This window comes from Macrobrachium nipponense, chromosome 31 (genome assembly GCF_015104395.2).
Source record: "Macrobrachium nipponense isolate FS-2020 chromosome 31, ASM1510439v2, whole genome shotgun sequence".
Lineage (NCBI taxonomy): Eukaryota > Metazoa > Arthropoda > Malacostraca > Decapoda > Palaemonidae > Macrobrachium > Macrobrachium nipponense.
Genome location: NC_061093.1, coordinates 11208799 through 11230949, shown reverse-complemented (window position 1 = coordinate 11230949; position 22151 = coordinate 11208799). Strand labels below are relative to the sequence as shown.

At 38.3% G+C, this 22151-nt stretch overlaps 2 protein-coding genes across 2 annotated transcripts in view; one reads left to right on the top strand and one right to left on the bottom strand.

The window, feature by feature from the left end:
- Window positions 1-6453, top strand: part of LOC135206760 (peroxisomal multifunctional enzyme type 2-like) — a 198689-nt gene extending 192236 nt beyond the window's left edge. Inside the window, exons 12-15 of the mRNA XM_064238256.1 lie at window positions 2029-2205; window positions 2838-2955; window positions 3200-3388; window positions 3527-6453. Coding sequence (XP_064094326.1) covers window positions 2029-2205; window positions 2838-2955; window positions 3200-3388; window positions 3527-3750 — 708 coding nt within the window. The 3' untranslated portion in view covers window positions 3751-6453. The remainder of the gene's footprint in view (window positions 1-2028; window positions 2206-2837; window positions 2956-3199; window positions 3389-3526) is intronic.
- The window catches only part of LOC135206631 (uncharacterized), a 116130-nt gene continuing 99906 nt past the window's right edge, over window positions 5928-22151 (bottom strand). Inside the window, exons 6-7 of the mRNA XM_064237972.1 lie at window positions 11523-11806; window positions 5928-8288 (exon numbers count right to left, since the gene is read on the bottom strand). Of these exons, the coding sequence (XP_064094042.1) occupies window positions 7509-8288; window positions 11523-11806 (1064 nt within the window). The 3' untranslated portion in view covers window positions 5928-7508. The remainder of the gene's footprint in view (window positions 8289-11522; window positions 11807-22151) is intronic.

Below are 22151 nucleotides of genomic sequence, written 5' to 3'. Positions count from 1 at the left end.
CATATGTATTTGTGATGGCATTTTCATTCCCAGTTCATTGTACCTCAGTGTTCTTGTCTGGGTGGGAGTGTACAAGCAGTCCCCGGTCTCCGACGGGGTTTCCATTCTTGAGACCATTGTAAGCCGGAACATCACCAAAGAAAACCCAAGAAAACCTTACTTTTAATGCTCCAGGTGTATTAAAAGAACTATGTAAACTGTCTCTTTTCATAAAAACAACCTTCAAATATTGATTTTTATGCCTTTTTGGAGTCACATTTCTTCTGTCAGATCGGCGTCGTAAATGTCATAACCCTGGAACATGTGTCGTAAGCCTGGAAATAATTTCTGATGAATGTAATTGAAAAGTGTCGTAACCTCGGAATGTCGCAAGCCGAAACCATCGTAAACTGAGGACTGCCTGTAATTCCTGCTGCACTGTCATGCCATCCATGGAAAAGTTCCACCATTTGCAATACCTTTCTTTCCCATGTAGTAGCCAAGTGAATGTATTCAACCTGAATTGCGAAAGTTAAGCAGTAGTGCTGCGAAGTTAGGTTAACAAGTGTTTTTTAAAGAACTGTTCCTCTTTCTACTGACAAGTCTTTGGATTCATGGTACAGTTGACCCTGGCTATTGGCGGACTCACGATTCATGGCCTCGCCTATTCACAGATTTTCCTTTAGACCACATACAGGCAGTCCCGTTATTGGTGGACTCTGTTAATGGTGATCCGGTTTTGTGGGTCTTGTCTAGCGCCATAAAATCTGCAATTTATGGCACCATAATGGGCCAAATTTCGGTTATCTGCCAATTCACCATATTTTACACTGAAATATACACAAATTACTATAATGATTAGTATTGTTGCTCTCCTTGCTTCTTAATGTATTACATTATTTTGTGATTATTCATTTTATGTTTATCCCTCTCATAGCAACCAGCTTTCTGACCCCCTCCACCTTGGAAACTTTCCCCAGCCTCCCACACCTGCAACCCTTTCTCAGTCTGTTCAAGTATAAGCAAGGTTACCAAAATGTCCTTAGATTGTTCAACATTGCCAGATACCACAGAGCAGTTGCTGTATTTTTTTAAAAATTTACAAAGAAAAATAGATGAATGTGGCATGAATCATGCATCAGGCAGGTGAATGAAAAATTATGAAACTGCCAATAGTAATTTGCTTGAGTGTACATCAGACAACAAGGGGGAACACTTTCCTCTTTGTGAGATTGCCAAGGATCTGCTTCTTTGGATAGATCAAAACCGGACACAATTGGTAACATGCTTCATTCAAGGAAGATTCATTGTACAGTATAATAAATAAAATAAAAAAAATCATAAGCATAATGCCATGAACCAAAGCAAGCTGTAGTAAGTTTTCCGATGCCAGAGAACGAGTTTGTGTTTGTACGTACCCTAGGGACTCTATTGCATTTATCTTTTGGATTGTATAAGTGAAAAAATAATAATAATGCAGTTAAAGTAATGATGAAAATTTAGAAAAATCCTAAGCATGACAACATAAACCAAAACAAGCTGTAGTAAGTTCTCCAATGACAGCGGTGGAGTTTGTGTTTTCATATGTAACCTAAGCACACGATTGTGGTAATCTTTTGGACTAAAAATAAAAAATGAGAACATGCAGTAAAAATATAAATTAGAATAGCATAAAATTTATAAAAAAAAAAAAAAAAAAAAAAAAAAAAAATTCCAAGATAAGAAACTGAATCCTGTGCTTAGTTGTTAATTCCAGCTCTTCACCTTGGAAGAGGTGGCGGTGATGAACTCTCTTGTGTACGTAAACAATTAAATGTACCGTTTATTTTGCTAGTTCTTTAAAATTTCACTTTATTTTCATTTAATTATTTATTCCTTTTTGACAAACTTAACTGATTTACAGGGCATTTTAAAGGCTGGGGGATGAGGCGGTTGACTATTGGTTTGAGCGTATTCTAACCTAACCAGTCTGTAATCCAGGAAAATCACTAATCCAGTGTCGGATTAGTGATGGTCTACCAGTGTTTTATTAAATCTTCCTCCTTACAGCCTGCTTTGTATAGGCTTAGCGGTGACAAGAATCCTCTTCATTTGGACCCTTCCTTTGCTGCAGTAGGCGGTTTCTCAGAACCCATCTTACATGGGCTGTGCACTTATGGTATCGCAGGTCGCATCATCCTAAAAAAATTCTGTGGCAATGATGTCCAAAAATTCAAGGCCATGAAGGTGGGTTAACTACTTGTATGTAGTTTTCTTTGTAAATTTTCTTGTAAATGTTCAGCCAATATTTCTGTCATTTTCAAGGCGCCATTACCAAAATTAGAAGTTCAAATATAATTAATCTGTTTATACAGTATAGGTATTTTTCAGATTAATTTCTTAATTTCATCTTTGCACTGTATTTTATGAGAAGTACATATGCACTAATTTACTTATGATTCAGGGTTTTGACTGGTTACTCTAAACTTTTTTGTCAGTTATAATTCTGGGTGGACTTAAGTAATTTTTTTTCTATATCTTTAATAAATGTCATGTGGTATTAGTTTTATTACAGAAATGGAATAAGAACCGTAATATTTCATCAGAGGTGGGTGAGGTTTCATTAAGTATGAAGCATAATTATTTTTATGAAAAAGTGAGCAAACAAAAGAAAATGTTTAATAACCTTTTTAAAGTATTGTAACATTACTGTATACCAGTGTTTAAGAAAAACTTTATTCATCTTAATTTTCAAATTGGAGTTGGATTGTATTTATAAATTCTGTAAATGAGATTTGTATAAAATGTAAATGTGTAATTTATTCACTGTACAGTTTAGAGTTAGCCATACAACTGAAAGGTAAATTTTCTTATTACAGGCCAGGTTCGCTAAGCCAGTTATTCCAGGTCAGACACTTGTGGTAGACATGTGGAAAGAAGGGTCAAGAGTCTTCTACATGTGCTCTGTTAAAGAAACTGGGCAAAAATGCTTGACTGGTAAGGGGGTTATATTGTAATAATTCATCTCAAAGCAGTTCCTTTATAGAAGGTTGATTGATATCAAGTACCCTGTATGTAATTTGAAATTTCACGCTTTAATTACCGTTTGAAATGTTTGTCTTGTGTATGGTTACAATAGTGAATTTTAAAATTTTTGTCAGCAAAAATTTTAATGACAGGTGTGATATAAATATTAATATGAGAATGCATTGTGCAAACATTTTTATATTTTTATGATCAGGAGGATATGTAGACATAGTAGAAACATCTGGTGCAAGTGAAAGCCTCTCTTCAGCTTCCACACTTGGGAGTGCAGCCTGTTTCCAAGAGATCTCACGAAGACTAGCACAAGACCCATCTGTTGTGAAGAGCATCAATGCAATTTTCCTGTGGAATATTAACTCAAAAGGGACATTAGCTGGACAGTGGAGTAAGTGTATATCTACAGCTTCATTTTGTTATCTCGTTTCTTTCACATTTCCGCTTGAATCTGGGAGGATATCCAGCAGCTTATTAACCCACTGAATGTTTTCTTCACTCCTTTAAATTACTACTGCTTTCTTTGCAGCTGTCGATTTGAAGAATGGCTCTGGAAGCGTACATGAAGGTGAACCCAAGACAGGGGAAAAACCGGGTGTCAAAATAACTCTGGAAGATGAGGATATGGTGGCCCTGATGTCTGGCAAACTGAATGCACAAAAAGCCTTTTTAAGTGGGAAACTAAAAGCATCAGGAAACATTATGCTGATGCAGAAATTACAAGGTCTTCTGGTACCACAGTCTAAAATGTAGAAAGAATATTGCAATGTATAACATTCTACATTAGTGATTGAAATATTGATAGTTGTTGTATATATAATAGTTAGAAAAAACTCATTCCACTGTAACATGGTTTATTGTTCTTAGAAGATGGGAAAGATTCTTTTCTAGTGAATTGTGGAATATATATAGTAATTGTGGAATATAAATAGTAATAATTATTTTAAGAGAAAAATTGACTCTCTTAATATGTATCTTCAAGACTTTTTCTAAATATAGATATATATAGTTAATAGGTTTTAATGTGGTTTATAAAGGGTTTTGTGGCCTTATGTAAATTTATAGGAATGTACCTATTACTAGTGTAAACATGCTGTGAAAAAGAGCTCTGTTTAAAATACAGTTAACATTAATCTTCATATTGACAATGTTATGTACATTATACATCAATTTTGCCTCCAAAATGTTCAAGTTCAAGTTAAACTTGGATAAAGGTGTAGATGAACTAATGTATGCGCCTACACTGCAAATAGGAAATTTTCTAAATACAGTATACCTATCCTACAAAAAATATTAGTGATTTGCTACACAATGGCTTCCATTATAAGCAACAAACTAGAAATATCATTAGAAAGGCAGTTCATCAGTTATGCAAGGTGCCAAGAACTACTTATGTTTGCAGTACTGAAAAATTGGTTTGCAAGATATGTTTCCATAAAACTTAGGAATATTGAAATTATATTATGTAATTTAATTGCTGCTACAATGACATTCAGCTTAAAGTAATGTTTCTAATCTTCTGATGTTGTCCTTTACTTCTTTTCTTCTTTGAAAGGCTGAAGAGTACATGTCCTAATTCCTCTGCCATTTCTGGTTTTTCTCCTGACATTTCATTCCTCATAGGAATATCATCTGTCGTCTGATTCCAGTGTGTGTGAGTGTTGGAATGACTCCTTTTGTGTGTGACGCTGGCTTTTATGCTAGGCTCCAGGCTTGTTGACTGCATGTGGGATCCAATGAAAAATAGGGTCAGTTAGGTATGGGCCAATGAAAAATGGGGTCTGGTTAATGCTCAATGCTGTCACACACAAAAGGAGTCATTCAAACATACACTCACTGGAATCAGACCTCAGAAGATATTCCTAGGAGGAATGAAATGTCAGGAGAAAAACCAGAAATTGCAGAGGAATTGGGACATGTAATCTTCAGCCTTCCAAAAGAACAAAAAGATAAAATCAGAGGATTAGATAAAGATTACTTTCAGCTGAATGGAATCATAGCAGCAATTAAATTCAATAAAATAAGCTTAAATAAATGAAGGGTTACTACTTAAATATTGAAATTCTTATTTTTCTCTGAATGTAAAAGCAATTTTTTTTTAATTGTATTTTAAAAGAATCAAAAGAGCAAAACAAGTTTGTTATTAAAATTTTAGACAAAATTAGTATCCAAACATGAAAACCAAGTAACTCAGACTAAGCAATCAATAAATCTCAAAAACCCCATTTACTTTACATTTTAATGCAAAAAATAAAGTTTGCTTTAATAATTAAACAAAATCTCAAATTATTGGAAAGCCAAGTTATTTTTTATATGGGACAAAAAAATTAAATGGTTATCTCTTTTTTTATGGGCCAAAAAAATTAAAGAGTTATCTCTTGATACTTTATAGCAAAAGTTTCTATATAACAGTTTCTATATAACAAAGAATAGAAATCTGCATAAGAATTTGAACATGTTTGACTTTTCTTTTTTTAACATTGTATGATGAACTACAACTTTTAATCTGTCAAATGACACCAAAACTAGGATCCCAGCGTAGAAAAAAATTCACATATTATACATTGTAGAGAGATTCAAAGTGCAAATTTATTACATTGAGTGGGGTGCTAAGCAGTCAAGTTGTTATTACAAACATTACCCACTAAAAAATTAATATTTTTGTGTGTGTGTTGTATTTCTTTTTAAATAAGATTCTTTAGTATTCGTACCAAAACAATTATAACATCACTAAGCCACCTAGATAATGGAGATTATCACTGTGGACTCTTTTCATGGTAAAGACTGCACTTATGTTGCTATTAGATAAGTTATAACTCATAATTAACAAATCACTAAATACTTATCTTAAAATTATAATGTACAACTGTAAGGTAGTTTACCCAGGAAAGTGTACATTGTAATAGTTTAAACAAATGGTAATTTCTTGAGAGAGAAAAAGTAGTAGACTATCTGAAAAGGCTGTTAATCAAAACAGATTGCTATTGGGTATCATTGTAATTATGCACCTGTATGTATAAAACAGGTAAACAAGGTTTATTTTAATATAAATTTAAGGTGTTAATGCACCGATATGTACCACAACAATGTAGACATAATATGCAGCATGGACAATAATGCATATATGCAAAGTAATATAGGACTGCTTACAAGATGTTTTCTCACTTTTCATGTTTGTATACACTTTTTTGTGTTGTCCACGTAATATACAATTTATAAGTACTTTGAAAATTTGAATGCCTTATAGTCTAGTTCTTTATTTTCAAGTTTTGTTCAAGTTTGAATTTCAAATATCCTCAAAATTTCCATCTAGTAATTTTCATAAGGATAGCTTTAAAAATTTCTTGAAGCAATTTGGCCTTTCAGTTCACATGATGCTCATTACTGTACACACTTGTCATAGAGAATATAAGTGGAAAAATTTTTCATAGAGAATATAAGTGGAAAAATTTTTAAGGTAATTTTCTTTCACCTAACAGTATGCTTACCATATATGCTCAGTTCTGTTCTGTGTAAAAGATCATATTGTTTTTAACACATTTATAATAAAACAATATGAACTGTTTTTGCTTATACTACATTATTATTGTTACATTGTTTAACCAGACCATGAAGTAAATCCACTATGCTCTTTGTTGAAGTAAAATATGTACATTCTTTATTCATTAAGTTAGTAACAATACAGAATTTAGTGTTTTCATTTTATTAGTTGAATTTTGTTGAGGTAACTTTTACGTACTCAAATTTCTTCACAAATGAAGTAGCCATTTAGGAAATTGATTAAAGTAGTTATGTCTGTCACTCAACCTTTTGAAAATAAATTATTTCCTAATTGATTTCCCAAAGTGCCTACTTCAACTTATAAATCAACTTATGAATAAACTAAAGTAGAGAGTTCTGTTAAACAAAATTGAGCTCAATAAACAAATAAGTTTTAATCATATTTTATAATGGCCTATTCATTGAATTGAGTTTACATGTTTGTCATGTAAATAAGCATACTGCTAAAATATATATTTAATTTTTTCTGTTTAATTAATCGGCACATTCTCAGATAATCTAATGTATTTTCAAATGACTTTGAATTGCAGATTAAGCTTATGTTTACATTCTGTATGCCTGCTGTAGTTGCATACCCATATTGGGTAATGGAATTGTAAGTATTGAGATGGAAGAATAACATATAACAGATACTTAATGTCTGTAATCCATCACTGCCATGCTTTTACAATACTCTTACTTTATTTCATCATTATCAAAAGCAGTCAAGGTTTTTGTGGCACCATACATTCAGTTGTTTTAACTAGAAATGTGGACTTGCAGACTTTAACAAACTGAACTCCGCAATCTATTCTTCCATAGCCCATTTCTAAGAATTTTCCATATTTTATTTTTTTCTGTTCCACATTTCCTTAAAGTCTGTAGGAGTGTACCACCATGACAATGTTCCAAAGACCAATTTCACAGTCAAATTTTGATTTGTATATAAATCAAATAAAACACTTAAAAAATTATATTACCAGCTCATCACCATCAGATTCTACCTTGTCAAATGTTGGTACAGGTGGAGGTGCATACATGGGTAGCTCCATACTAGAATAGTATTTGTTTTGCAGTGGAATTCCATTATGATCAAGTGTTTGCTCATCAGTGTCAACTGGTTCATTACATCTGGGTAAATAATTCTCTTCTAAGCTAAGATCTAGCCTGGTATCAGTGGGCGAATTTTGCAAACTTGAGGGAGGAGGGTTATTCTCAGATTGGGAATATTCATTATCAGAAGTTGATGAGATGGTATTTGGAACATGATCTTCTGATTTAAGATATCCTTCTGGAGGTGGCAGCTCACATGGATGAGGCGAACAGGTTTCAGTGGGTAAATCCAGAGGTACCTCTTCATTTGGATGATTACTTATTTCAGCAGATGGCAAGTCTTTATCAGATGTTGGAAAATCGTGATGGTCTAAATTATTGAGTGGATTTTCTTGATGGTTTAAGTTTACAGATGAGTCAGGAGAAATTTTGCAGTTATTAGGTACTTCATCACAGTGCACAGAATGACCATCAGTGGAACCACTGGAATCTCCAAATTCAAGAGTTTCTGAATGGGCAACATACAATGCAGCAGGTCGCCTTCTGTAGGAGTCATACGTTGAATATACTTCCGGAGTATTCAAATTGTTAGCTTTCTGTGCATTATTCTGGTCAGTCAGATTCTCAGGAGTCGTTATTGTTCTTGGGTTTCGGAAAGTAGACAACCTATTTTCTTGTGGCAAATTGTACTTGTCATGCTGTCAAGAAAAAGGAAAATTAAAAGATGAGATTCGGGTTAAAAGAGGACTAAACATCAGATGAGGTAATACTACATATTAAAGTAAAATCAGTTATTCAAGTCAAATTTATATGCTGTTATGTTCATTTGTATAAAAGATGGCTAGCTCTATGAACTTTAAGAATACATAGGGCTGGCACTATGACAGTTAAGAATCATAACTTAATGGTCTCCTTAACCTTTTTGTTCCACCACAAACCCATTAGATACCTTACCCAGCCTTTTGAGCATCTTTGCAATTCAGACACTATTGATAAGAACATTTCTAGTTCTCCCAGGCTGAATTCAGAGACCCTAAAGTTCCTGGGAGTGTTCAGTTTTCACACTACTCCACACCACAAGCGTTAATTTCTTATTGAGTACACCAAGCAGAAGGAACAAAACTATTAACCAATAGCTGGAGCGAGTATTAAGTAAATATCCACATGCAAGTACGTAACTCTAATACGTATTGGAAATAGAAGGTAGGGTACTGTATTTGAGATATCTAACTTGGTTAGGTAAACAAAAGCCATGTTAGACAGTGGTAAACAAAATATTTAAAAAATTGAAATTAGGACAACTTCAAAAGAAAAAGTCAAATTTTCAGAAATTTAAAGAAAGATGTTATAACTAGTAAAGGTCTAGACAACACTGCCATATTAACATATGTCAGAGGAGATTCAAGATAGGCCTAAGGAAAGATGAAAGTAGCCTAGTAGACTTACGACCATTTGATTCACATACACCAACAGGCAATTAACAAGAGTTTGTTATTGGCTATGCTTACCCAAAGGGAACATATCGGAAGACAATAAATGGGACTTGTCCATACGAACAATGCCATGCTCAGCTAGGTCCATAGGGCAACAGTGCAGAATGTGACAATTGTAGGAAGTGGTACAGTAATACAGCAAAACGTGCAACAGTAAGTATACTTCCCTGTGGAATTCTTCCCTCTTGAATCAGTTAAGTAAATTACCAGCCCGCGAAGAGTCTACTTGAGACTCAGGTCTGGAAAAACTAACCCCTATTAATAATAATGAATAAGTTAAGTATATCTTAGTTTAACCAGACCACTGAGCTGATTAACAGCTCTCATAGGGTTAGCCCTAAGGATTGGATTTTTTCACATGGCTAGGAACCAATTGGTTACCTAGCATCGGGACCTACAGCTAAAATGTGGGATCCGAACCATATTATTTTGAGAAATTAATTTCTAGTCACCAGAGATAAATACCTCTGATTCCTCGCTGGCAGACGGGGAATCAAACTTGCGACCTCCGAATAGGCAGGCGAGCACGTAACCCACTCGTCCGAGGAATTTCCCTTCTGAATAAAAGGCATAAGTGTTTTCCCCATTCTTACTTCAATGAATCTGTTTTGGAAGAAGTAATGAATCTAATCATATTGCTGCAAATGTCCATTTTGTATAATTGGTGGCTCATTCCATATAGCTAGGCAGTATCACAGGTTTTCTCAAGATCAAAGAAAACCCCAGTGGTTGATACCGAGTAGAGTAATCTTGGTGAATTTGTTTGGATAATCTATTCATTGGATCTAGTGTGATTCTTTCTGAAACCAGCTTTGGAGAAATTAATCCTTCAGTTTCCAAAAACTAAATAAGCTTGGTGTTAATTATCTTTTTCATTAACTTGGTTACAAACCATTGAGAGTAAGTGATCAGTAGGTAATAGGTTCAAAAGGTAACCTCTGTTAACTGGAATAACCATGACAATTTTCAAAAGAAAGACCTTTGTATTATCTGGCAGGTGCTTACGGATATCGCATTATATTGCGTTTTCTCCATGGGTAGTGAGCTCAGTTGAAGGTAAGAATATCTAAATTCTTTAAGAGAAAGCTTTATGGCTTTGCCATTAGAGCTGAAATCCAGGGAAATCCGAGATTCAAGAATTATTGGAAACTGTAAAAAATATTTTCAAGCTCAAAATTCTTGAAAATGGTGTCATAGTTTCTTGCCCACACCAGAGGGATAATTGACGACTATCACTTTTAAAATGGGGTAAGAGAGATGTGGTGTATGATTAATTCAAATTTACACAATTATATTAAAAATTCTTAGCATTTCAAGACACTGTAATAAGTTATCTATATTATTATTTAAAATATCAACAATATTCTTCCCATCTAAATTGTATTTTCTCTTTAAATGGTCATATTTGGAAGTGTACCAGAATGGGCTCACCAGGTAGGCGACTATCATAGTGGGCACACACACTGGGATAGAAACCCCTTTCAAAATGAAATTATGGATTAATCTAGGAAGCCTAATTCTAAGACTGACTCATTACCACAAATTTCAATACGAAGGGGAATCCAAGAAACCAAACCAAACATCCCATTAGTTCTGTTGTCATCTGGTCACAACTAACTAACATCTCTCAGCTTGGCCCCAAGAATGGGTCAAAATGATAGCCCTGAAGGGAAAAGCCCAGGAAGCTCGTTTTTGTCAGTAGTCCAAATATCAAGATAAAGGAGAGCGCAGGAGGACAACAGAACCCCAATACTCCTATGGAAAGTACCCCACCTAGGTGGTCACCGGTTCGATTCTCGGCCATTCCATTGAGGAGAGAGATGTGTATTTCTGGTGATAGAAGATCACTCTCGACGTGGTTCGGAAGTCACGTAAAGCCATTGGTCCCGTTGCTGAAATGTAAAAACACCATACAAACAAACTATGGAAAGTACCTAACACACTAGACCTTCAGGCAGGAGAAAGAATGAGGCATTGAACCGATACATGTCTTTGTAGTAGTATACAAACCCAAGTCTCTTATGACCCATGATACATGGTTTTAAGGCAACAAACATGTAAGATGTAGCCTTAACACCATTTTGTTAAATGAAAATTTACAAAGTGAAAAACAAAAGCAGAAAATTAATAAATTAAAAATGCATTTAAAGGATTAATTTTATTAATAATGAAAATCAGCAATATGTCAATGAAGAAGCAATCTGAAAAGGTCTGCTCATCTGTTAACATACTGTAAAACACAATAAATGTGGGTGACGAGTCTCTAAAACAACTGGTGGCATATGTGCCACTGTTGCTACAGATCACCATCTGTCTTCTAGCCAAAAATGTGCAGTGTCTGGGATATTAACAACAAAAAAAAAAAAAAAAAAAAAAAAAAAGTGGCCATGCATACGTGATGGGGATTGGTATTTTTGTGAAAATAGATTTTAATCTTACCTTGTTATGAGTGCAGCATTTGTATATCATGTAAGTCATGAACAAGATCAATATGATTACTGCGCAGAAGAAGATTATGATTATGTAGATTGGGGTATCCTTAAGACTTTTTAAGAAAGATGAATCTGATCCATATGATTCATCTTTTAGCTTTCCATAATGTGTGAGGCTGGGAATATCGAGAACATCTTTCTCACTGGTCCTTACAGGTACAATCACTACCTCCACAGTTGAGCTCATGTTGGCTGTCAACTGTGAAATTGTAGAGGTTTCTGTAGAAGTCACTGAAAAATGTATAGTAATCATTAAAACTTTTTGTAGACAAAATTACATCAGAAATGCTGCTAGTGTTTCTTATGATTTGTTTATCGCATACAGGCAGTCCCCGGCTTACGACGGGGGTTCCATTCTCGAGACGCGCCGTAAGCCGGAAAATTGTCAAAAATCCTAAGAAAACCTTACTTTTAACACTTTGGATGTACTAAAAACTATGTAAACTACATTTTCATTACATTTTCATAAAAAAAAACTTCAAATATTGATTATTTTGCATTTTTGGAGTCATACTTTTCCAGTCAGATTGGCGGCGTAACCCTGGAATATGTGTCGTAAACCTGGAAATAACTTTTGATAAATATAATTGAAAAGCGTCGTAACCTCGGAACATCATAAGCCGAAGCCATCGTAAGCTGGGACTGCTATACTTTATAAGGTAACTGAAATACGTGGAATCTGTTAAGGGCATGATACCATATGGGAAAAACTTTTATGAATAACTTGCATGCAATTTTATGAAAGCAAGTAAAAGTTGCCATGGCACAGGAAAATGTTTTTGTATACATCACCACATAGCTTTTGAAGGGAAACAATTAGGTACAAATCAAGTATCAAGATTTCTTTTTTTATGGAATGGAGACTAAGCTTCTAGCTTTGACCACAGAATAAGTTCTTCATTCTAATATCCTTCAGTATACCAGTGATGGCTCAGGCTCACAACTTGCAAATTCTGTCTAGATACATATGAGCTTCAGCAAACACTGATAATGTTACTAAATAAAAACTACCATAAGATTGTGTGCCCTACCATATGTGGTTCTACACTCGCGCTGGTCCAAATCCAGAATATAAGAGAACCAAGTTTATTGTTACTACTCATGCATTGATAAAAAAAAAAAAAAAAAAAAAAAAAATGTTTAAAAACCTTTCAATAGTGTCTTAGTCAAGCGAGCAACGATTGGTTACAATTAGGCAAATAGTTGACAGAAGTAATATGTCAGCTGCATTTTGAGGACAATAATCTTTAAGCAAACATAGAAACTTACTAGTATTTGAATGCTGGTTAAGGTAATGTATCAATAAGGGTGAATATCACACGAGGCATTTAATGGTAAATCTTGTGTTAAGAAATGGAACTAGAAGTGGATGAACTTAATGGTGGAAAATTTCTTGTGTTAAGAAATGGAACTAGAAGTGCATGAACTTAATGGTAAATCTTGTGGTAAGAACTGGAACTAGAAGTCCATGAACATGTTATGGGGGAACTGAATGATCCTCATGGAGAACAAAGGTGAACTCATTGAGCTACAGTTGCAAATATCATCATCACTGAAGCACCAAGGCTCTGAGTCAACTAAATCATTTAACAACAAAGGAGGTGACTGCATCATTTCAGGAGTGACTTCATATTTGGATGAGTGTGATGAAACAAATCACAATACTCACTGAATAACAAAGCAAACTTTTGCTTGCTTACTGGAGATACATGAATTAAGAAATAAAAAGTCTTTTTAGATTTCTTGATAATCTGTATAAAGGCCAGACCAGGGAGCCACTTCTCTGACAACAGTTCATATTTCCTCTGGCACAGCTGATCTTCCTGTTCATAAACCAAACACTGTTATGTTTCAGAAGCATTTCCTCTTTACATCCATAATTCACAAGCTGATAGTACGCACTAGTCATTTATTATGCAACAATATATAGTTGTGTGCAAAAGTATTGGTAAGGAAAAATCTTCAAAAATTTGATACAAAATGCATCTTTCACTTACATTTATCCATTTCTATATCAGCAGTGTATTTTCTTGTGATACATGCTATGCTGAATGACATGGGAGAAAGAAGTCTGGCTTTCTTGGAATTCACCTCATGTAAGGGGTTTGAAATGGCCAAGTGTCAAGTCCAAGTCAGGGTATATCTGTAGTTGCCTTGTGAGGTAAAAATACACACTTCTAGAGTCAACTGATTCATTCCTGAGATCAGACCTGTTTTTGACATGCCATGCAGACAGTCATGTGGTTACAAGTAAGTTGGTTGGGTATGCAGCCAAGATCGAATGCCAGGTGATGCCCGTGATGTATAAGATGAACCCTAATTCATATGGGACAAGCCCAAAGGGGCCATCGACTTGAAATTCAAGCTTACAAAGAAGGTGAATGTGAGGATAGTCTGTGATTAACTGCTGAACCTAACAGCTAAAGCTGAGTTTGGCAGCAAAGCTCAAAGAAAGAAATGTGCAATGTTTTATTTGCTTATATGTCACTACATCATCTTACATATATGTTGGCTTTATGTTACTGAATATATGACTATTGCATACCCTTACCAGGCTGGGGCTGTTCAGGGTGCTGATACAAAATGAAAGTGACTTATGAAGTAAAAAAAAATTTAAAAAAATACAAGTTGTAACAATTAAAATGCTTGGTGAGATTTGTTGCTGCAACACTTTCATTTTTTTTCAGCCCAGTGGTTACAGAGGACTGAGTAATATGCATGGCAACTCTTGTTTACACTCTGCTAATAACTCTGTTTCCTTTTTCAATTTCTCTTCTCTGCAGAACTATAATATGAGTTATAATGATGTCCAGGAGTAAGAGCCCATACCAGCACAATGGTGGCTTACAAAACAAACAAAATGGTCAGTCAGACAGTCAGTCACATACTTCATACTTTATCTTTTAGTATAAGTTTTATTAACACCACTTATATTCACTATGCAACTTCCTACCAATAGCTATATGGTATATACTTATATAACATATTGTGACAATTTGGCAGTCTCATCTGGATTAATCTGGTGGAAGCATTTTTTTTAATACCAAGTCTACTAGGCGAGTGTCAGAAAATGACAATGGTGACTGAGCCTCAAAAACTTGTCCAAGTTGGATGGGAGATGGGCCTAGGAGATGAAATGAAGTGCTTTGTGACTGATTAGCAAAATATAGCCCATGCAGAGCAGCAGAGGGAGCATAAAACTAAGAAACAGGCATGAAACTAAAATACAAAGAAATCAACCTGAAAGACAGCAGGAACATAAACTTCAATAATATAACACGAAAGGTTGAAGTTAATATTGCAGAGGGACACTTACGTACCACTTGATGAAGAACAGACATACTTTTATGGATAGATCTGAGAAATTTCCAGAGAGCCAAGGGTAACAGGGATGAGTGGGCTGTTTGTCTAAATAAGTAGCTTTATTCTAGTACACCTTTCGATGAGATCCTGCAGTGTGATAGCCTGAAAAAAAGCATTGTTAAAGAAATAAACGATGACAGAAGAAGGGATTAGGAAAAATTCTGGTACCAAGAGACACTTGTCAGATGGTAAAGCTTGCAGAGCAGTACACGGGGACTTGTAGACAAAGCATAGTGGAACACCAGAAGCCAAAGAAGACGTCAAGTAGGGGTATGAAGAGCCAAGGACTACATGATAGCTATACAGAGGCAGACTGACAAAGAGTGAAAGTAGGTGCTTTGCTAGTCACAGGTCAGGATACCTAACCAGAGACTGCCTACTAGGATTAAGGCTGAGAAGTAGCAAACTGACAAAAATGAAGGCAAGTCCCTTTATATGTCACAAACCAGAACATTTAGCCAAGAACTGTGTGTGTAAAGTTAAGGGCCAGCAGGACAATAGGACGCCAGTGCTATGGTAGTGGAAGAACTGAGGGAAGTGACCACTATCATGATTTGTGAGGATGTTGACATAGCCAAGCTGGAAGAGAACATCAAAGATGGTAAGCTTAAGCTGGTGGATAGATCTGAACTATCTGTTGTGTTGCAGCATGCAGATCTGCAAAACAGATGAAGAGGCAACATAATTAAACATGCAGAAGGTGGTTTGTAATCAAAGATGGTAAATGTACTACCTGTGCAATTTACATAAGAGTTTGGTAAATGAAGACCAAGTAATAGAAAAGCAATGGGTTTGTGCACTCATTAACAGAAATATCCATAAACATCCAGGAGCAAAGATCTATGTGTACACACTGTACTGTGAGGGAGAGCTACAAGCATTCTGACTAGTTAACCATATTTATGCACCTTTGTATACCCAAAGCTCGGGCAATAAAGCATCAGGACCCAATTACCAGTCTCTCTCTCTCGTGTCCTCACAACTGGTGACCTCCAAGATTGGACGGTAAACACAGTGGTTTTGGCCCTGCCATATTAACGGGCTCACTACAGCCACTTACCTTCAGAGAACCTTTAACGGAGCACACAGCGACACACAGTCTAGGTCTCTGAAAGCTCCTTTCCTCGGTTGACACAAACGCCACTAATAGACTTATTAAGGCACACCTTGCCAGGTGTGTTCTGGCATCTTCGAACTGTTCAGAAGTCATTAACAGAACCACGCAGCGCCTAGTCTTTACTCTGACGAACCCGACACCATTAATGGAATAAATACGGAGCTTTTGCGTCTTGGTGTGCGCGAAGTCACTCCGGGGTCACTAGTTGTGAAGGCGAGTGTGTCAGGTAACTGGGTACTGATGTTTTATTGCTAGAGTGCAAGGTATACAATGACAGATACAGACGGACATGTTGTACCTGGGTCGGGTCAACATAGGTCCGAACGCAGAGATTGACAATTTGTGTTTCTTTACAGACATACAAATGATAATATGCAGTCGTAGTCTGTATGCAAACATGATATTTATATTGGTGGAAAGGCCAGAGAATTCTACATTGAATGATATACATTGGAACTTGGCAAGTTGTTGAAATGCAAATAAAAACACTGAAAAGACGTCTTTACAGTGTGTTTAGTTAAAGCCTGTTGGGGATTCCCATATAAGCAAGCCAAAGACTGTAAATATCAAAGATAATGACCCCCAAGAAATATTGTTAATATTTCCCCCGTGACTTTAATATCGGCCACCTTGAATTAATGTGAATTTTTTCCTGTGACTTTATTACCGGCCACCTAATCATCTTAGAAGGAAGACTTTTTGACCATATAACCAATGTTCATTGGCCAGGAGTGGTTGTCACTATCACTAGGTTTGGAGGATTCTGTAGCATTTGCACCAGAAGACTTCACTGAGGGGCCATACCAGTAAGATAGTTAGTTCCTCGTTGGCCGAGTCAGTTACTTGCTTGACTACCGATCTCGGGGGCCGGGTTTGATTCCCCGCTCTGCCAATGCGGAATCAGTGGAATTTATTTCTGGTGACAGAAATTCATTTCTCAATATAACGTGGTTCGGATCCCCCAATAAGCTGTAGGTCCCGTTGCTATGTAACCAATTGCTTCCTAGCCACGTAAAAATATCTAATCCTTCGGGTCAGCCCTAGGAGAGCTGTTAATCAGCTCAGTGGTCTGGTAAAACTAAGATACACTTAACATACCAGTAAGATACCACTGAAGACGATACTCTTGATGCAAGAGCCATTCAAGAGGATGCCTATAGACCTAACTAGACCTTTCTCACCAGTGATGGAGAAGGAAGGGCAACAGATACATCCTCAATGGTAAGACTTCACTACAAGGTATCCAGAGGCTGTGACACTAACTAAAATAGAAACCGAGCTGTTAGTATCAGCACTACTTGAATTTTTTAACTACTCAGTTACCCAGCTTGCTTACTAAAATTATGAGGCAAGTGAGCTGTTTAGTGAACACCAAGTGGATGCTTTCAACTATATAATCAGAGATGCAACAGGTTGTGTGAAGGAATCAAATGTGTGCTAGTAACTGCTGAAGATGATGTGCCAGAAGAGACCAAACGACAGACTGGTTTCTACCAGCAATCCAGTGTGTGTATTGAGAAGTGCCACAGTCAAACACAAGAGTTTTACCATTCAGTCTACTGTATGAAAGGACTATGAGAGTACTAGTAAAGATTCTCAAGGAATTATGGTTTGTGAGAATGAAGTGCATACTACCAGGATTTGCCTAGAAGAGACCAGTCATCTAGCTAGTGTGTGCCTATATGCATCATAGTGACATCAGAAGCATCACTGACATGGTGACCAAAGATTCAGTTCAAGGAGTGCCACGGTGTGTTAGCGCTATTACTAACAGAGGCAAACAAGCTGATGTAGCATTGGGGAGGAGTTTAAGGAGTCAAGGAAGTGGTTAGTCACATAGACTACAAGATTGATGTTGGTAAAGAAATGAAGACTTCATGCAAACATCCTAACTGGTTAGTATGAGGGAAAGCAAGTGAAGCAGCAGCAGCAGCAGCAGCTGTAATCAAAGATGACAGACCATTGAGTAGCAAGCCAATGAGAACCAAGTAATTCCAGAAGAGGGCTGACTGGAACATTGAAACATTGATCACAGGAGGCAGAATGGTAGAACAGAGATGTCCAAGTTAGCAGTGACCTCAGCAAGTAGCAAGAGCAGCAGGTACTGCAATTGCTGGAGGAATGCCAAGACACCTAAAAATGTTATTGTTATAATACAATTAAGTTTGTTCATACTTACCTGGCAGATATATATAATTAGAGTGCCCACCCTCCTCCCCTCAGGAGACAAGGGTCATGAATAAATATGAATAGAAAATGGGAATGGTTCCTGATATCCGCCTCCCAGCGGCGGGAATGGGTACTACCACCTGGCCGCCCCACTACGTGTGCCGCGAGTTTTGAAATTCTGTCGGACGTCAGAAATACAGCTATATATATATCTGCCAGGTAAGTATGAACAAACTTAATTGTATTATAACAATAACATTTTGTTCATGAAACTTACCTGTCAGATATATATATAGCTGAATCCCACCTTCGGATGGTGGGTAGAGACAGACTAGGATTTTTAGGAAACTTAAATTAAATAAAAGATTAACTTATTGGTTCCTTACCTGATAGCAAAGTAGACTCTGTGATTACTGTCACGTAAAGCCTGCTTATGCTTTTATCAGAGTTGCCAGCCAGGTTTGGACCTGTAGTGCTGGTGCACTCTGGATGCTCTGTCAACGGGGACGTGACCACAATGTGACAAGACCATCTAGCCAAACATATGGCAGTAACACAGCAACCGACCACCACCTGACCTACTAACCAAAAAACCCCTGACATTAACACTAAGGAATGGGAGATTTCCACAGAAGATCTCACCATCAACCAAAAACACAATAAACTAACCTAACTAAGCTAAGGGATAGGGAGAGAGCCACCTTCAGCCCCCAAAACTGTGTCTGCCGAAATGTAAGGCCCCAAAGAACTACAGTTCTCGTAAATCGTTCTCACATCCCGGAGGTAATGTGAGGCGAATACGGAATTGCTCCTCCAGAAGGTGCTATCAAGAATATCTCTGATAGACATATTCCTTTGGAAGGCAAGAGAAGTAGCTACGGCTCTGACCTCGTGAGCTTTCACTTTAAAGAGGCTCATATCAGTCTTCTGGCAAGATGAATGAGCCTCTTTAATGACGTCCCTCAAGAAGAAAGCAACAGCATTCTTCGACAACGGCAAATCTGGTCTCTTCACCGAGCACCAGAGATTACCTGAGGGACCTCTTATCTCTTTAGTCCTATTCACATAGAACTTGAGAGCCCTGACAGGGCACAGGGCTCTCTCTGGTTCTTGACCCACGAGACTCGATATTCCTTTGATTTCAAAGCTCTTTGGCCAAGGATTAGACGGGTTCTCGTTCTTAGCCAAGAAAGAAGGGTTCAACGAGCAGACAGCGCTGTCTCCCTTGAAGCCCACTAGGCTACTGAACGCTTGGATTTCACTAACTCTCTTCGCCGTCGCCAGAGAAGCTAGGAAAAGCGTTTTTTCTCGTCAAGTCCCTTAGAGAAGCTTCATGGAGAGGCTCAAAGGGACTTAGCATCAGATGTTTCAACACCACATCTAGATTCCATGAGGGCGGTCTTGCCTGTGGAATCTTGGTGGTTTCGAACGACCTTAAGAGATCGTGCAGATCCTTATTGTCGGAGAGGTCCAGTCCTCTGTGGCGAAAAACGGCAGACAACATACTCCTATAACCCTTGATTGTAGGAACTGCCAATTTCTGCACATTTCTTAGATAGAGTAAGAAATCTGCTATCTGATTCACAGAGGTCGTGGAAGAGGAAATTCCTTCCTTCTTGCACCATGCCCTGAAGGAGGACCACTTAGATTGGTAGACAGCTCTTGAAGAGGCTCTTCGAGCATTAGCGATTGCTCTCGCAGCTGCCTTTGAAAAGCCTCTCGCTCTGGCCAACTTTTCGATAGTCTGAACGCAGTCAGAGCCAGAGCGGAGAGGTTTTGGTGAAACCTTTTGAAGTGAGGCTGTCTGAGTAGATCTCTCCTCCAGGCAACGTTCTTGGGAAGTCCACAAGGAATGTCATGACCTCTGTGAACCACTCTCTTGCTGGCCACATTGGGCAATCAGAGTCAACCTTGTCCCTTCTGAAGCTGCGAACTTCCTCATTACGTCCCCCATGATCTTGAATGGGGGAAAGGCGTAAAGATCCAGGTCTGTCCAGTTCCAGAGCAACGCGTCCACTGCAATTGCCCCTGGATCCAGAACCGGGGAGCAATACAGAGGAAGCCTCTTCGTCCTTGATGTAGCGAACAGGTCTACTAGAGGACGTCCCCACAATCTCCATAATTGTTGACAGACTTCCTGGTGCAAGGTCCATTCTGTTGGTAGAATCTGATTTCGGCGACTGACATTCTGAACCCCTGCCACGAATCTTGTCAGGATCTTGATGCGCCTTGCGTCTGCCCATAGCAGAACTTCCTTTCGCCAGGAGAAAAAGGGATCTGGAGCGAGTTCCTCCCTGATTCTTTAGATACGCAAGGGCTGTGGTACTGTCTGAGTCGACTTGAACAACCTTGCTTGACAGTTTTGTCTTCGAAGAACTGCAGCGACAGGAATATCGCTGCCAGTTCCTTTACATTGATGTGCCAGGCTACCTGTTCCCCTCTCCAGGAGCCTGACACTTCCTCCCCCCTAGTGTTGCTCCCCAACCGGAAATGGAAGCGTCTGAGAACAACAACTAGGTCGGGGCTCAGAAGATTTAAGGAGAAGCCCTCTCGTAACTTCTGAGGGTCGAGCCACCATCTTAAGTGGACTTTTACCTTGTTGGATATCCTTAGGATCGCATTCAGGTCCTCTTTCGACGTCCATTCTTCCGCAAGGAAAAATTGAAGAGGCCTGAGGTGCAGTCTTCCCAGCGAGACAAACTTTTCTAGCGAGGAAATGGTGCCCAGCAGACTCATCCACTCCCTCACCGAACAAGCTTCTCTCTCTAGGAAGGCTGCGACTTTCTCTAACCCCAGTCGCTGACGTTCCTGGGATGGAAACGCCCGAAAAGCCACCGAATCCATCTGAATCCCCAGAGTACACGATGGACTGTGTCGGGGTCAGATGCGACTTTTCGGAGTTGACCAAAAAGGAGACAGAGACTTTGCTAGGGCTAACGTAAACTGGAGGTCCTTTCAGACACTTCTGCCTCGACGACGCTCTGATCAGCCAATCGTCGAGGTATAGGGATATCCTGATCCCTGACGAATGGAGCCACTTCGCTACATTCCTCATTATCATTGTGAAAACCATCGGGGCCGTGCTGAGACCGAAACAAAGGGCTCTGAATTGCCAAACCCTGTTGTCTAAGACGAATCTCAGGTACTTCCTTGAAAGAGGGTGGACTGGGACGTGGAAGTACGCGTCCTGCAGGTCCAGAGACACCATCCAGTCGCCAGGTCTCAAGGCTCCCAGCACCGACTGAGGCGTCTCCATTTTGAACTTGATCTTTTCTACAAAAAGATTGAGCCTGCTCACATCCAGGACCGGGCGCCAACCTGACGACTGCTTCGGCACTAGGAAAATCCTGTGTTGTAGAAGAGCCCGGTGACTCTAGGTCCAAGACTTGTTCCACCGCTCTTTTTTCGACCATCTGGTCTAACAGATCGAAAAGAATACTTTTCTTCTCTCCCTGATAAGATGGAGAGAGGTCTCTGGGAGTTGATGTTAAAGGAGGAGGATGTAAAAAGGGAATCTTGTACCCCCGCTCTACTATCTTGAGAGTCCAAGGATCCGCCCCTCTCTGCCTCCAAGCCTCCGCAAAGAATTCCAGTCTGGCCCCGACTGGCGTCTGAAGGACGAGATCTTCATTTGCTGGTTTTGGGTTTGAATGAAGCTCTTCCTCTCGAAAAACCTCTCCCTCGAGGAGCTGCTCTCGAGGGGGGTGCCCCGCGAAAGGGTTTGACTTTCTTCGGGGGTTTGGGGGTTTTGCTGAAAGTCGAAGTGGAAGGAACTGCTGGACGTCTTGAAGACTGTACCAAGAGGTCCTGGGTCGCCTTTTCTTGCAAACTCTTTGCAAGATCCTTTACCATAGCCTGGGGGAAGAGATGGTCCGAAAGAGGCGCAAAGAGCAATTCCGCTTTCTGAGCGGGAGATACCGACTTAGC